We start from the raw sequence: 17108 nt of genomic DNA, 5'->3' as shown, positions 1-17108 counted from the left end.
GCCAGGATTTACATCATTCCGGGAAAGACTATTCTGTGTGGTGTGTACTAGATCTCAACGGTTGGAAACATCCTCCTCAGGCTATGGCATTGTCTACACCTGGAAGATTTTGGTAGCTTTTCCAATTAGAGCACCAAGGGCAAATATTAAATACTTGAAGGTGAAGACTAAAATCACATGGAACATCCTTTATGGTGGGAATGCAGGGGAATAAGCTCAGGGGAATGAGCCCTCTGTCCTTTATTCCTAGAAACAATGACAAACTAAAAAAAGAAAACTGTGCTGAGTTTGTTGTGTTTGTCCTTTGGCTGTCCAGCCAAGGACAGAAAATTCCAATGCAGTATCCAAGCCAAATGTGCCTGCAAATTTAGTTCTAGATGCAGAGGGCACATGTCTACCCCTCTGTCTCTGCCCGCGGTGCCACAGGGTTACATCTTCCCTTGGGTGCAGGGACCCATCTTGCAGTTACACCCTAGCGTGGTTCCCAGGTGCCAGATTAAGCTCTGATGCACCAAGTTAAGGTAGTTTGTGTAAGTAGTTGCTTCTCGCTAGTCCTGATTGTAAACATCAGTGAATGTTTTGGTGCAGGGCTCCTTTGCCTTTCCAACCTTTCGATGCTGCATGGCTCTGGTGTTTTCATTTCCTTAGCTCAGTGAACTCCTCCAGACCTTTGGAAATCTCAAGGCAGTGGTGCTAGGTGTATGGGCTGCAGCATCGTTAGCTCATGGAGCAGCTGTGTGGTGCAAGGGAGAGCACCAGTCTGAGCTCAAAAGCTACTGAGCAGTGGGAAACCTCATAGGTGCTGCGGCAAGTGCGTGAAGGGACACTTTCTTCACCACGAGCTGTCTCTGTCTCTGCAGTAGTGGGAGAAGGAATCACTCTGAAAATACCAGGGAAAAGTAGAGAAACAAGACCAAAGCTTAATAATGACAAGCAAGGCTGGGACCTTTGAAACTAGTCCATATGCCACTTAACTCAGGGATTTCACCGTGTGCACCAGAGTTTTTTTTTTTTTTTAAATAATTATCTAAACTGAATGATTACTGGGTTGGTTTATATTCATTGGTTTACATGATCACTCTTTGACTCCAATCATTCAGAACAACCTTTGTTTTTTTTAACTCTTTTTTATTTTGACAATATATATATACATATGTACAAAAACATCTATGCCTACTTTTTTTTTCCTTTTCTTTTTTTTACAACTTCATGTGATTTACAAAACAGGACAGCAAAATAACTTATAAAGGATACGAATACTGTACAAAAATAAAACTGATTAAACTGTTGGAGGTTGGTATCTTACAGTGTTACAGATCATGAATCTGTAAAACAGCATTTTGAAGAATGTGTCCAGTCTGGTGTATGTTGAACTAAGTCCATCTGCAAACTGAAAACAGATCTGTAATAAAGGTTATGAGAAACTGTTTTGAAAAAGAAGTATGTTGAAGTATGTATAGCTATACCTTTAAAGCCATGACTTCACTATACTAATGGGCTTTCTTAACCAAGGAGAGGAGCTGTCCTAACTTCAGCACTATTAAGTATTTCCAAAATTGTACGACAACTATGAACGGTGTTAGAGAACCCGATTTTCCTTTTCTTTTCCAACATTTGCAGCACTCTTTGAAACTTAACTTGAAGATGCAGAAAACTAACCTGTAGTTTGTTTCATGTATTAGATCCGTTGTTTGTTTTTACTAGAAGAAAAACTGAAAGACCCAAATGATCAATACAATAAAGTAAAATCTCTAAACCTGATCATTCCCCATGTATTCTGTTAGTGGTTAACGAATCACATTAGTCCCGTCTGTCCTATGCTGAAATACAGCATACATTAGAGTAAATTGGTTACGGCTTAGGAAGGTTTTTTTCAGAAACAGGATCCTGTCACCAGTGATAATGACATGAGTTTTTATGTCCCTTTGTTCCATGGACCAAGGTAACCCCCTGCCTGTTAATTCTGTTAGAAATTGAAGAATTAATGGTGATATTTCCTTAGATTCTACCCCAAGTATTGAAGCTGGGATCCATGAATCTGGCCATTTGCTTCCACATGTAGGTTAATCCTGGTAGCTGTGACCAAACCATTTATCTATTGACTGAGGAGCTGCTTATCAGCTGTGGCTTCCCATTGTGGTTGACAGCACGTGAGGGTGTTTTGTACTTCATAGGACCAGCCCTTAATATTCCCAGTACTGCATTAGTCCTACAAAATGGCAACAATCCAGACTGTAGGACAGATTCAAAAGGTTATCGTGATCTTCACAGAGAAGAAGGAAGATGAATATGCATGCTCCACTGAATCTCACTGGGCTATGCGTGGCCCTGACCCTGCTTTACAAGGCAGCATTAACAGTACTGGTAAGCGGAACAATTCCTGTATTTCTAGATCAGTAGAAATACTGAGGCTACCTATTTTTCATTAGGAAGAACATATGTCCCTACAACTCAATTTGAACACCAGAAATTAAAGTTTGGTTTCTAAAATAAAAGTTTCACAAAGCTGAAACGGAGGTAGAAAGTGTGCTTGGTTTCCTGATGTCTTCACTGAAGAAAACACATCCCTTTTTACTCCACAGACTGCTCAATATCCCTAATGCCTTAAAAGCAGTTCTCTTCACATAGACAGAATTTATCAAGAACTACACAGGTAAAAACACTATATGCAAACTGTTTTCTAATGCTGAAAGCCTTATACAACTGTAGAAGAAAATACTCTACTCTCTGAGCTCATTTTTTTTTAACGTTTGTTTCTAGGAAGCAAGCTTTTTATCAATTAAAACAATAAGATACGGTAACTGCAGCTGTACTAACAGGAGCTTTATGTACAGAATTTTACAGGATGACCTAAATTCATCTGCAGTGGAAACACTTCGGATTTCAGTGTGATTACTCCTGAGATGAATTGGGCCCTAAGTCTCTATGGTAGGGCTGCACCTCCCCTTCCTCTTCTGGAGGAAGGAGTAAAAACAGAACAGCAGAAGAATGCTTCTGGAAGAAATGTGTAAACATAATTATCCCCTTATAAGTAGCTGGGAAGGGAAAAAAAAAATCACTGATAAGCTGGTATGGTGCATGGTTTTAACATGAAAAAAGATGAAAATACTCACATAATGACCATGACTTGGAAGTTCAACTTCAGTGATCTTTTTGCTCCTTTTAGAGAGCAAAACATAGCTTTAAGTTAAACATAATATTGCCTTGATCGGTATTTGGTGTGTCATGCGTGACACAGGTATGACTGCAAGGTACTTAGGGAAGCTGATGCCAGAAGGAGTATTGTGACACACCTTGTGTGCTGTATTTCCAATTAGCTCACGGTTTTCCCTCATACTCTATAGAAACAGTGATCAAGAGATACGGGAGCCCTTCTGAAGTGCTCTTTACAATAAACTTAACTGTTTCTATTAGCTGAGTGCTCCTAAGGAAAGGTCTACTCTCTCCATAAGCACACGGAACTCCCATTGGACGTGGCAGGAGTTAGGCACGTTTATGAAGAGAATAAATCTTTAAGGCAAGTGTATGAAGAGAAAAAACCTGTAAAAAAGCAGCAGTTTATAAAGATGGTAGCTGCTGTAATCCATCCAGTCAAACAAAACACAGCAGAATAACAAACTGTTACTGGCATTTCTATAGTACAGTACGGTATTTATTGACAAATGAAAATATAGATCAATTGAGAGACGTGTGTTTCTGCCCTCATCCCCCCCGCCACATTATGTAGGCTGACTTGTATTTTTCCAGGTAACTGAACAACAGAGCTAAATACACACATGGTCAGAAAATGACTGAGTGGTTGTGTTGGTGTTTTTTGCTTTAAGTATCTGCTTGAATTATACATGTTTTTACTGGAAAAGTGCAGCTTATATTCAAAAGTATAGTTAATACAAAGAAAAATTAAAAAGACCCCCTTACTTTAACGGGTCTTCTTGAGTATAAATTCACCTTATTTCAGTATATCAATCAGATGCTATTAGTAACATGTAATGTTTCTCTTAACAGTCTTTTAAATGAAGGATCATTCTGAAATATAGAAGTAAACCCACTTCGACAATGTGCTATGGATTTTATATCTGAGAATTACTTATGTGACTCGGAAAGTGGTTTTACTCGACAGACTCTAAAACACAAGCAGCATTACATTGTTCAACAAAACATGTTCATGACACAGCAATCACAAAGACCTCGGAGTCACGCTACGGTGGTGTCACTGGCCGGACCATCCCGTGAGACGTACGTACGCCAGTCTCAACGTGCCGAGTGGCAGAAGGCGGCGGTCCCATCCTTCTGCTCGGAATCCCCTTCATCAAGACGGCTGCTCCCAGCGAGGGGGAGAGCATGAGTGGGAAGCACAAGGTGCTTATGTTCTGAACACCGGCTACAAATGCTTGATCCCCAGTTGCCGGACGCACCTTGCACCCCTTGCTCCGCTCCCCGGGCCGGCCCTGCCTTCACAAGGAGCCAGAGCTGGACTTTTTGGATCGCTTGATCATGCTGGGGTGAAACTCGGTGTGGCGGCGGGCATGCTTCGTCAGGTGGTCGCTCCGCATGAAGCGCTTCTCGCAGAGAGGGCACCGAAACTGCTTCTCGCCGGTGTGGGTGCGGTAGTGCCGGGTCAGCTCGTCGGAGCGGGAGAACTTCTTAAGGCAGTCGGGCCACGTGCAGGGGAACGGACGCTCGCCTGCGGGGAGGAAAAGACAACAAGGCGTTTAGGGAAGGGGGCAGCGTGCTGCCGAAGGGACGTGGCTCTTGCTTTATGCCAGGGTGCCAGAGTCTGCCGAGCTGCTGCCGACACGCTTGGCAGGTTTCAGCTTCGCCACCCTCAAGCCAAAAAGCCTTCCAGCCGCACCGAGCCTTACACAACCCCAGTGGAAGAGCCCTGCCCATGCCTCCACGCTGTTTGTGTCCAACACACTATGCTAGTTTGAGAGGAGTACACCATTATTACTCCTCTGGCACTTCCGTTCTACTGGATAAAATCGTCCACAACCATTAGAAAAACAGAAAAAAAACCTCACCTACAAGAAGTACTACCTGCCTGGGGAAGGGACGAGAGGGGGGGAGAGAACTGGGAGAGCAGTGCAGCCTCAGGGCTGCAAATCTGCGGAGCAGAAAGGCTGCGCCCGCCAACAGAGGTCTTCTGCCCCCCTCTCCTCCCTTCCCCTGGGCTGCGCCAGCAGGTGATAGTCTCCCCTCCATCTCCTACATGCCCAATTTGAGGACAGGAAAACTGTGATGTTATTTGCAGCTCTATCAGTAGAAATGTTTGCTGTGGTAATGAAGAACCAAACCAAACGCCTTAACCTGGAACACCTTTGTTTGAAAACCAAGGGTGTGAGGAGCAAATGGTAACATCATCCTCCTGGCACCCCAGATCCCTGCTGCTCAGCCCTGTGGGCTGCCTGGACCTTGCACACAGCCATAGGCCCAGCACCACCCAACCTGCAATGCTGGCAGCTCCATGTCACAGAAGGAAATCAAAAACGCTCAGGATACATCATGTACCAGAGCCATTTGATGCCTTAATTTCTTTTCTCAAGAGCCTCCTGAAGGGAATATAAATGACAGCTATGTGACAGCTATTTATAGTCAACCATGAAATACAGAAACTATCCCAGGAGATTTCCAGCTTGGAAGAGTTGGAAAGAAATACAAGAGCTCCAGTACTTCTTGGTACGGTGCAATTTGGCACAACACACAAGCTCACTTTACATTTGCAGATTGCAAGAAAAGGAGTTATTTACAAGGATGTGTGCCTTGGAAAACTCCCCAGACACAACAGCCTGGACAAAAGACTGAAGACTGGGATGAACAGCCCAGCAGCCAGGAGGACGACCACGAGCAGAAAGTACTGCAGAGCTCCTGGGAGGAGAATTGGGGTGTGGGGAGGGGGCCAGTCTGCTGGCATCCAAGAGATGCCTCACCAAGGAGGATGACGGTGGGACAGATGTGCTGAGATTGTGCCACACAACCGGCCGTGAAGGCCTGGTGAAAGTCTCCGAAATAAAGCAGACACTACAATGGCTTAAGCTTGCAGCTATGTGGTGCTCCTTGCCAGGCAGACTGCTCTGTCGCAGACTGACCAGCTTTTGGTTCAATTTTAGGCAGATGAGCAAGACCACGTGCGTCAAAGCAGCCTCTAGGGCCAGGCCAGCCGCAGCACAGCTGCTTCCTGCATGTTTTGTCTCCTCACCTGGCAGCGGTGCTGGCCCTCCGTCAGGGAAGGAGAAAGAAGACGTAGCACGATGACAGCTGTGCCTGCATGTTAACCCGGTGGAGAAAGGTCCTGACCCATGGGGCTTTATAATTTTTTTTAAGTACAGGCTCCCTGCTGTATTCCTTTAAACATGGCTGGAAGCCTTTCTGAACAGCCACTGTCTTTATGAATGACATTAAAGCTATGTGTTCACTCACACATGCTTGAAGGCCATGGCCATAGCTACGAGGCAGTGCAGCACCAGCAGGCGCCATGTGATGGTCTCACAGATCTCATCTGCCTCTGCTCTGCCCAGTGCTCGCACTCGGCCTCCTAGGCAAGCATTTCACTGGTACTACTCTTTTACTATCTATCTCATGGTTCCTGTCATGGCTTCATGAAGCAGGTAGCACTGGGAGGTGCAGGAAGCTTTCCAGATCCACAGGGGACGTGGGAGAAGTGCTGTACATCATGCGTGTGTGGAGGCATCTCATATATGGCTCTGTCCAGAGCACTGGAGGCAGCTCAGGCACCTTGACCCTTCCGCAGAAGCTGCATTCCCATCATCTACCTCAGGACAGCTCTTTGACCTGCCAAAGTGCCAACTCATGGAGACCAGGAGTGAGACCAAGTACCTAGGCTGGGTAACATGGATCTTCGGTGCTCAGTGTCTACTTGTTAGGCACTGTAGTATGCAAACCGGTTGCCTGAAAGCAGTTTTTTTATTTTCAATACTTGCAGAAGGGAAGAAAAAACAGAGCCTGCTCTCTGGTTCCTCCTGAAACACACAGGGAGCAGTGACCTCCGCCATCGCTGCCCTGTACAAACACTTCACCTGCCACGGGGAAATGGTTGAGATGCGAGGCATCCACGAGGCTATGGGCTGAGGCAGCACTCACCCAGGATCCCTCACATCAGTTCACAGCACCGCAGTGCCCAGACAAGATCATTGACCCCCAGGGAGCTGGGGGAAACAGCTTCCCTGTGGAAACCTCCCAGCCACGGAGGCCTGAAGGCCGCAGGGCCTTGCCTGGTGGAGGCACGTTCGGCTGAAGCATGTGAGAGTGGGAACCCAGTGCAGGCCACCTTCTGCCTCTGAGTACAGCAACGGAAAGTGATTTATTTCATCACCTCAGCGGGACGAGCTCCAGGAGGCTGTCACAAATGCTTCGGAAACGCACACATAAAAAAAAAAAGTAGGCCAGGCATAATCCGTGGCACCAGGATGTGTTAAAACTCAAAGAGCAGAGAGACGACGGGGATGAGAGAGACTTCTCCAGGCCCTGGGTGTTTGTCTCCGAGCCTGAAGATCTGTTCCCCTCAGTTACGAAGCCATAACCCATTGCACAAGCCCAGAGAGATGGTGCTTCAGCGACCAACTGAGCAGATGCAGCACAGTGGTGGAGCACCAATTTGGAAGGGTTTTTAGGCAACGCAGAGATGCCTGATGGCACGCGATGACTGTGCTCTCGGCAGAGCTGGACCTTGCAATTGCTGGTTATATTTGACATGCTATTGCTTAAAGCAGCAGAGAATCTCATGAGTGCAGAGGCATACTGCCACAACACAAAGATGTGGTGCCCATAGTTTCCACCTGGAGACATCCCTTTCTGTGCCAGAGGTATATTTCTAAGCCAGAGGTATTTTTTCCATATGACTTACACCCCTTAGTTTTGGGAGCAGTATCGCTAAGGCTTGAAATGAGCAAAAAGGACTATTAAAACAGGGTGCTATTATGCACTGCTGCCTTTGGTGGCAGTATGCTACTTCGATTTTAAGACATGCCTGAGAGGGAATTTCGCTCAGTCGATGAAGGAAAGGCCATTGACGGATCACAAGACATTAAAACTGTGTGCAATAGAATCTGACCGCAGAGCTAAAAGGTGTAAATAATTCTCTTCACCAGATGTATCCATGGCAGCTTACAGAATTAACCACTGAAACAAACTGGTTTACGGGAATCGACTCATCTGCAGAATTTCCGTTCTTTGTCCTGTTTGACACCAGGGGTGCAGCGGGAGGCAAAGTTTACACTGAGATGGCACAGCAGCACAAGCTGATGTTGGCTGTTCACAGGCCTTCTCTGCTCCTGAGCCCTGACGTGCTTTAAATCCCACATAAATATGAAGGCCATTGCAGATCCTTTCAAACTGTGCTGTCTTGCTTTACCCAGTCTTCTCTCCCCATTCATCCTCCCCACTCTCCACTGCACACGGTTCACTTCTTTTTGAGAGTTTAAACTCTCTATCTAGGCTGCTTTGTAAAACTTGAGGCAACTCAGCGTTATTCTTTTTCCATTTTATTCTGACTAGATTGAAAACTATTTAGCTTTTTGCCCTGCCCAGAGACATTCCAGATTTTCCCGCATGGTAGACTTGTATAGGAAGAGTTGTTTGCCTTCTCACTAAATGTACTGATTTAGATGTGGATGGATGACTGAGTTAGGAGCTGCAGTTCGTGTTGGCTTTAGAAAAGATGACTTCATTCAGGCAAACAAGTGATAGAGAAGGTCTGGAGTGTCATTTTTGTCCCAGGGGAAGAAAAAAAAAAAAAGCTGTCTTTTTGACAAAGCTGAAGACAAAGTTGATTATCATACACTTGAGCTATTCTCTTGGCTTTTAACAGGGCATGTCCTAGGAGTGGAGCAAACAGAGTTTCTGTGATAAAGTACTAATTTTAAGAGAATTACTAAGTCGCTTTGAGCACTGACTTCATGGAAGACACTCAGAGACTGCTGTTGGTGTGGACGGAAGTCTGGCCAAGATGAACGCTTTGCTAGCCTTGTTTTTCTGGCTGACAGAAACGAAGTTAGAGGCAGCCATGAGTAGAGCCCGGGATCTGCGCTAGCTAACACAGAACAGTGTGCCATCAAATAATGATGATGATACTGCTTCACATATTAATTAGAAAGCCAAATGGACTGTAGCTACAGCTGCAGGAATGGAGAGCTAATTAGACACCCCTGACTGACCTGCATATTAAAGAGGAGACCACTGGGAACATTGGTAGGACTGCTCCGCCAGGTACTCATAGCAGCACCTACACTAAGGTACCAAAACTGAAGAATGGGTCCAATTTTGACTTTTGGGATGCGGTGCCTGTGCTTGACTCCTACTCTCTCTCTGGCCACAGGACATGGCACGGCCAGCCAACATCTCCTGCCACAGCAACACCCACCTCTGCCTGTGGCACCTGCCCAAAAGCCCAGATGTACAGCTGACAGCAGGGCTGACCCGTCCCATCAGAGATGAGGAGGGAAAGCCTGAGAAGGGAAAGCACAGAAACAAGAAAACCTCAAAGAATGATTTTTCTTTTTTCCATCAGGCAAGAGCAAAGCTAGTTAGGAAACCAGGACTGCCATTTGCAGGAAGGCGGAAGAAAAAATAGGGGGAAAAAAAAGGTATTCCCACAGCTTCAGTGGACATAATTTAGTGGGCAAGTCTGTATGGTTCAAATAAAAACAAACTGATTCTCCACCTTCATCTTCTGAGATCCTCCTGAACCCCTGTGGCTGCTGGAGCTTGAACTTTGCAAAGCAGTCTTGGTACCCTGGGAAGATCTTGTCCTGAACAACAATTCTCAGCTTATATACAACAGTGATAACTCTTCTCTCCACAACCCCCTTCTGTGACCCCACTCAGCCACCACTCCCGAGTGTCACAGCTTCTCCTGAAGTATCACAGGTCCTGTAGATTGGTAAGTGTCAAGAACATGGCCCAGCTTATTGCAAGACCAAAAAAAAGTAAGGGCAGTCTCTCCTTTTTGCCACAAGGCTGCTGTATTTCAGGCCTCTTTTTTCCTCGAGTGTCATTGCTTGCCCATACCTGAAGGAGCAATTTCCTGTGAGACACTGGATTCTGAGCAAGTGTCCTCTCGCAAGATCTTCTGATGAAGATGGCTCTTGCAGACATCTGTACTCCCAGTTCTGGGCTGACAGACTTTCAAACTGCCTTTTTCCTCTTCCAAGACAGATCTTCCAGAACTGGAGTGTTAAAACACACAGCAGTCACAGGGTAGAGATGCTGGTGAGAAACAGCACGGAGCAAGCCCAGCAGAGAGGACAGTAGGTACAGAACAAGGGTTCTTGGAACACTTCAACCATGGCCAGCCAGTCTGGAAAGATCAGACGCTGCCTACAGCATGGACAATGGGCACCAAGGGGTTTATTCCACCAGCACCAGGACTGAACACCACAGGACACTTCAGGTGTTAAAATGCTGCTTTCAGCATGTTTTTACACTGCTGTGACATCCTCAAAGCCACCACTCAACAACTGCTTATATCTGCAGGTGTCTGAGTCTCTCAAAAGAGCAGATGCAAAACCACCTGCTAAAACCCACCACTGCTGAGCGCCTTAGCTCTCGCCTACAGCCCAGCAAGACTCAGTCCTGCCACAGATACACCTGATAACAGCACCAGGTGTAAGGGATACACCCCTGCTGCCTCTCTGGGATTGCACCTCTTTGTATCTACCAATCAGGAAGGGTACCTGGGACATGAGAAACCTCTTCAGACCTCACCAGAGAGTTAAACACACACTTCTCATAGCTGAGAGGAGTGTCCTCAGCAGTAGACTCCTGGGTACTTGGAATAAGCTTCTACCTCTTACCCTTTTCGATCTTACCTCCATTTGAACTTCCTGCACCTCGCAGTAATACTTAAATATTAACTGAGCAATGGAGGGAAACCAGCTCCTAATCTGGCGCTCAGGGCACTTCGCTGGGGTTGCAGAGCACTGGACTTGGGCCGCTGTCCTGTCTGGGTGATTGAGTACTTGCTAAGGGGGAACAGCTCTGACAGAGGAAGGAGCAGAAACTTTCCCCAGCCAGAGCAACCTCTCTCCGAACTCCAGCAGAGCAAGGACCTGTCAATGTGTCTTCAGGTGACCGTGGCCATTCCCTCAGCTACCGAGCTGCTGGATACCACAGCGCTGTGGACCTTCCCCACACCTCCCCTCTGGCACAGAAAGGAACAGCTGGGCACAGGCACTTTGCCTCAGGAGGAGGTTTGTGCCCTGGAGGAGCCTCCCCCTCCAGCCAGGCACCAAGTACTGGCATGCTGGCATGACGGCCCCGCGCACAGCTGGGGCTCCCTGCCTCTCCCCGTGCCCTCGGGTGGCAGAAGGACTCTCTTTGGCCTCCACTGGGCGACCTGGCTCTGCAGAGACCAGCGCTGCAACCATCCGTGGGGCTGGACCAAAGCATCCACGGCCAACCTGTCTGTAGGGACGGTCAGAGCCAGGTGGACACGAGCCCAGCTCGCTCACTGCTCTCTGGAGACAGGTGGGAGGGAAGTTTTGTGGTGGCTGCCTTTCCAAACTCCTCGTGTGCTGCTGAGGTCAGTGCTGGGGGCTGGCAGCACACACAGCCACTGTGCTTAATGCATTCCCACCATCCCTGACTGAACTGAGCATGTCACTGGTCTCCTCTTCACATGCATTCAGGAAGGTAATTCTCACTAATCTAGTGTGAATTTATTAGCCAATAATTCAGCTGACTCTTCCCTCAGGTTGAGGCATTTATAGCCAGCGTTCCCAGGCTGTTCGCCCTTGCTCGGCGCTGGGTGATGAACTGCGCATCACAAATACGCGGTATTGGAAGCTGCCTTGCCATCAGTCCGGCCTTTTGGTCTTTGCCTGCCTCCTCCCTGCGCCTCCAGCCACCAGCCTGGGGGCTCAGCAAGGTGAGGAACGACAGCTTGATACAGAAGCACGGCCGCCTGCGGCAGGGATGGTTGTTCCCACACGGATCCACGCCGCCAGGACTGCGAGACGTGCAAGCTAACAGCAGCAGCTGACACCTACCGCAGGGCCGTCAATGCCACAGCGTGCACAGCAACGGTGCGCACAACCTGGCAGAGCTGCCTTCCCAACACATCCCTCCAGAAACGGGAGGCCTGTCCCGATCCCTGCTTCTGTCCTACACGTCTTTAAATCTTCATCTTTGGTTTACTGTAACCCACAAATGCCTTCCTGGGGTGCTTTCACACCGTGACACACGCGCTTGCTTGGTGTTTGTACTTTTAAAACTGGGAAAATAAAAACAACTGAGCAAACACTGAACTTAATCTTGAGGATCTGTGCCTACCTTACTCGGCTGGCAGGGCTTCCAGTCAGTACAGTCATGTTTCTCCAAGGCCTGGAAGTGTGCCTAGCAGAACTCTAGCAATTTACACATTTTGTGAACCCTTAAGAACGGGGGTTTCAGATGGAGGCCTGGTTTTGGCAAAAGTGTCCTGCTGGCTCCACTTCCTGCTCTTCAGTCTTATTTTAAAAGGAACTGGCAATGTGACATTGCATGAGCTGGGAAACAGGGGCTTAAAATGCTAAATTTCAGATTATGCTCCCAGAAAACACCCAAAAAAGCTCTCGGCAGGCAGAGGATTGTCAACCTATCATCATCCGTACAGTCTGTCAAGCTAGCGATAATCTAGAACACAACTAACAAAGCAGCACACTCAAAACCAAGCTGATATGGGGGCTGGTTGGACACCATCGCACCGAGACCGCAGCACGAGGCAGCTGTGGTGCCCATCTCCCCTTCCTACCAGGAATGCTCCTGAGCTTCGCTTTGCCAGACGCCGACCCATGGCCCCACGCCTCTGCCCACAACCTGCTGCTGAATCTCCACTAGGGCCAAGTGCCAGGGGAGCTCCGGGGTCTTCGACTGCCTGATGTCATGAAACTCTTCGTGTGGTTCAGACCTGGTCTCCACGATGGAAAAGGTGGACAAAAAGCCTGGCTGACGAGGCAGGACTTCACACACGACTGCTGGTTTTTGAGTGACTAACCTCTTCATTGGGGCACTTGATGTACACGTAAATTTCTCTTCAAACCACAGCACCAAATTTTGAGAAGTGTTTGGGATTCACCTCCCCCGTGGGTCCTGTAAGAGACACCTCATGAACCAGCTTCATGAGACCTTCTCTGCTCCTAACCAGGAGGGCCTGTTCTTGGCAGCCACAAGCCCTTCAGCTGGCTTGTATTCACACTGTGAGAGCAAATGTACGTTCCTTTAATTAGGTTTCTCCTGACGCTTTTTCTGCTTCTGCCTTCCAGTACCTCGCTCTTTGCTCCACGCTCCCTGCCCTGCCCTTCTGACCGAGGTGGCTTGTTTGCTCTCGCATGCTTTTCCCCACTGCCCCTGGAAACACTGCCTGCACATCCTTATCCACTGAGCTTCCCACTCCCTCCCTTCATTTCTGAGGCTCATAATAATTCTGCACATCACCAACCATACCCAAACCTCCGAATCAAGCTATTCCGAAAAGACCCTGAATTTTCAAGGCAACCTTCTGTCTATCTGCTGCTACTCATTGTTTTCTTGTGTGGCACAGACATTTGTTTTCTCCCCGCCTCTGCATTGCTTCCAGGGCTCCGGTCTTGTTCACATCTTGACAATGAGCCTGGGCCTCTTCCTCTGCTCTGGGAGCCCCCAAGGGGATGCCTGCAAAGCGTGGTCATACCACCTCTCTTGCGGAGACAACGCTCCTGGAATCCCTGCCACTGCATGCAAACTTCAGCTGAGTTTGCATGTCCCGTGCTCCCAGAGCACTGTCCCAGGAGGGACGGGATGGATACTTCAGAGACCAAGGTAAGGTCACTTTGTAGATCTGCTCCTCCGCCTGCCTTCCTGACAAACAGCTTTGTCTTGTGAGCTGGCGGGGACACCACCATGCTTCTCTTTTCTACACAAAGTGCCACGCACCTCAGAGCTGCTGCTGGAGGTGGCCTGCACGAATCACTCCTGGCTGAGCCAGCGCTCCTGCTCAGGACCTCAGGATTTCAGTGACAACTTCTAAGCTACTTTTACATAGCACTGATGAGACAGGCAAGGCAATTTGGCAATTTCTTAGTTTCGGCGACAGGCTTGTCCTTGTATCCATGGCCTTCTGCAAGCTGACACACCTTGAGTGTGGGTACACATACGTGACATGATGAAGAAGTGCCTGACCGTATCAACAGAAACGCCAGGGGCCAGGCAAGAAAGGAAAGGACCGTCCGTCCCTCTGTGAGGGGGCAGAGTTCAGGCTCCCTGGGCTCCCTCCTGCACGTCCCACCCTGCTTGATCACGCTGTGTTCAGTGGGATCGGTGGCACAGAGCGGGGCTGCTCGCTTAGGCAGGGTGCACGGTGCCGTCAGCCAACTTCCTTGTTGGAATCAGCACGGCAAGCAGCCTCTGATGGACGGCCAACCTGGGTCTTCTGGAAATTGAACTACACTCAAAGGCCCAAACTTCAAGAATGCAAAGATGGATATTTTAAGGTTTTGAAGTCAAGAGTGCCTTTGAACCATCAAGTTTTGAAGCATGGTTACTAAGATCCACACCTCCATCCTCTGAGCATCAAGTCTTTGGTCTTCCAGTCTTCTGCCTTCATTTGGTATTTCACGTCTCGCTTCCCACTAGATGTTCCAAAGCTGTTCCAATGAGCTTTTAGGTTCCAGCATTACACCACGCAGACCAGAGCTTTCCAACCTGCTCAGGGAGTGTCCGCAAGTAAAAACAGGTGTTGCCACAAGCATACTCATGGGTGCCAAAAAGGAACAGTAAGTCGTTTCCCAAAAATCAAGAGATTGAGGGATAAGAATTGACAACTGAAGACCAGGAAGCCTCTACCAGTGGCTGTGCTCATACTTCAACCAAAGGCTGCAAAGCAGCAAGAAGGCAGTTTGGTTGCCCGATGGAAGTGATTCAAAAGGCTCAGAAATGACAGAAATAACTTGATACAAAAAGGGAAGAAAACGGTACTGAGGAAGGAGGGAGTATTAGTGCTCTGCAAAAACACCGCTATGAATAACTCTGGCGATCCAATCAAGCCCCACTGTTGCTAAGGAATTGTTCTGCCATCTATAAAGATAATTAGCATTAGCGGTATCATTCAGCATTTCGGTTAGCTCCAATTAACTGCTCACATTAGGAAGCTCCGAAAGTTTATTGCTGGTGGGTGTTGGCAGTGTCCTTAGCCGCACGGGGCTGCCACGGCGGCGCGTTCGTGTGCCCAAGCCGGGCGTGTGGCGCTCGGAGCCCAGGCCCCCCGCTCTGCGGGGCGCACGGGGAACCCCACGCCCCAGAGGGACTTGTTGTAAGGCTGCTGCCGACAGCCAGCCGTGTGCGCTGTGCCCTGCGCTAATTTGCACGTCACCACCCGGAGCGATACCCCGGCTGAGGTCCATGGGTGGGTACCTGAGGGCCGGTTGGAAGTGGAACCGACACTAACCCATTTTGTCTGTCACTCGCGAGCCAAATTTTCGCAAGGCATCGGTGACACCCAGCCTCCAAAAGAGCACCGGAGCTCAGCCCCCGCGCCGACGACTCAAACGGCCCCTGGCACCGCTCCCGGACCGCCTTACGGCAGGGCTCGGCGGCCGGGCCGCCCGCGGCAGCCCCCCTCCCTCCCGCAGCCGGTCCGCCAGAGGGGGCAGAGGCGGGGGCCCAGCACCGGGCCCCGTCCCAGCGAGGCAGGGCCGAGCCGGGGCTCGCCCGGCGCCCAGGTTCGCCTCGCCCTGCGTCCCTCCCTTCGGAGGCAGGTGCGCTTCGTGCTTCACGCCAGCAGACGGGGTCCGGGAAAGGACCAGCCCTGGCAAGCACCGCGATAAGCGCTGCCAAGGGGCTTCTTCCCGCGACCCTCTGCCTCCTGCCGTCCACGGGGAGCGGCTTAGGGGCAGCCCGGCGCGCTGCGCCCTGCCTCCAGCCGCAGCTCGGACACGCGATGATGCTGTTTGCTGAACTCAGCCCCTCGCACCGGAGGGCTGAAGAACACCGAAAACTGATAATGAAAAAAAAGCCCAGGACCGACCACGGCCGCGGCAGATACGCCTTATGGCCGGGCTGCCGCCCCGACACACCCGCAGGGACACCCGGGGCGCCCGTACCCGACGGCGGGGGGGTGGGGGGGGGGGGACGGACGACACGAGTCGGGACGGGGCCGCTCCGCCGGGACAACACCCGCGGACCCCGCCTGCCCCCAGGGACCGGGTGTCCCCGGTGCCCCCTCCCGCGTCCCCGGCGGGGGCGTGCCAAGGGCACCGGCCGGGCGCGGGGCGCTGCAGGCGCGGGGCCGCCCCTCGACGGGGCTTCGCTGCGACCCCCGGGACCCCTATCTCCCAAAGTCCCCGGGTCCCCCCCATTTCCCCACACCCCCGTCCCCGTCCCCCCGCTGCCGCAGACCCGCCCGGGGGGGTGTCACGCCCCCTCCCCGCTCCCCCCCCCGTTCTCCCCTGGGGGGGACCCCTGCCCGCGGTGCTGCCCGGGGAGGGGTCGGCGTGAGATAAAATAAAATAAAACAAAATAGAATAGAATAAAATAAAATAAACGAGGAGAGAAAGCAGCGGGCGGAAAGGGGCGGGCGGGGGCGGGGGGCGGGGCGGGAGGCGGCGCGGCGCTGCCGGCAGGGTTCACCCGAGGACACGCGGCTCCCCGCGGCCGCCCCGCCCGGCGCTGCTGACCTGTGTGCACCCGGTAGTGCGCCTTCAGGTGGGAGGACTTGCCGTACACCTTGCCGCAGCCGCTGTACGGGCACTTGTGCCGCTTCTCGGCCGACAGCTTCCCCTTGCCGGCGGCGGACGAGGCGGGGGCGGAGGCGGCTGCCCGCGGGGGCGGCCCGGGCGCGGGGCTGCGGGGCGGGCTGGAGCCCGGCTCGGTGGCCGCGTCGCTGTCGGAGCCCGCGTCGTCGTCGGGGCTCTCGAGGCTGTCGCTGCAGACCGAGGGGGCGGGCAGCGGCCGGTACTTGTTCAGCTCCAGCAGGCTCTTGGCGATGGCCAGCAGGGCGCAGTAGTCCTGCCAGGCGTCCCGCGGGTCCCGGGGGCCCGCCTCCCCCTCGCCCGCCGCCTTCAGCCGCGGGGCGGCCCCGCTGCCGGCGCCGGTGCCGCCGCCGGTGCCGCTCCCGGCGCCGCTCCCGGCTGTCCATCTCC

At 50.9% G+C, this 17108-nt stretch overlaps 1 protein-coding gene across 1 annotated transcript; it reads right to left on the bottom strand.

Moving 5' to 3' along the window:
* Positions 1-1188: 1188 nt before the first annotated feature.
* Positions 1189-17103, bottom strand: KLF9 (Kruppel like factor 9; the record flags this gene model as incomplete). Its single annotated transcript, XM_035309909.1, has 2 exons — positions 1189-4684; positions 16644-17103. Coding segments are annotated over 2 exons (690 nt in total), but the record flags the coding sequence as incomplete, so codon positions are not given.
* Between the last annotated feature and the right edge of the window lie 5 nt (positions 17104-17108).

Source organism: Oxyura jamaicensis, chromosome Z (assembly GCF_011077185.1).
Source record: "Oxyura jamaicensis isolate SHBP4307 breed ruddy duck chromosome Z, BPBGC_Ojam_1.0, whole genome shotgun sequence".
Lineage (NCBI taxonomy): Eukaryota > Metazoa > Chordata > Aves > Anseriformes > Anatidae > Oxyura > Oxyura jamaicensis.
The sequence above is the reverse complement of the archived record's forward strand: the minus strand, read 5'-3'. Positions and strand labels throughout refer to the sequence as shown.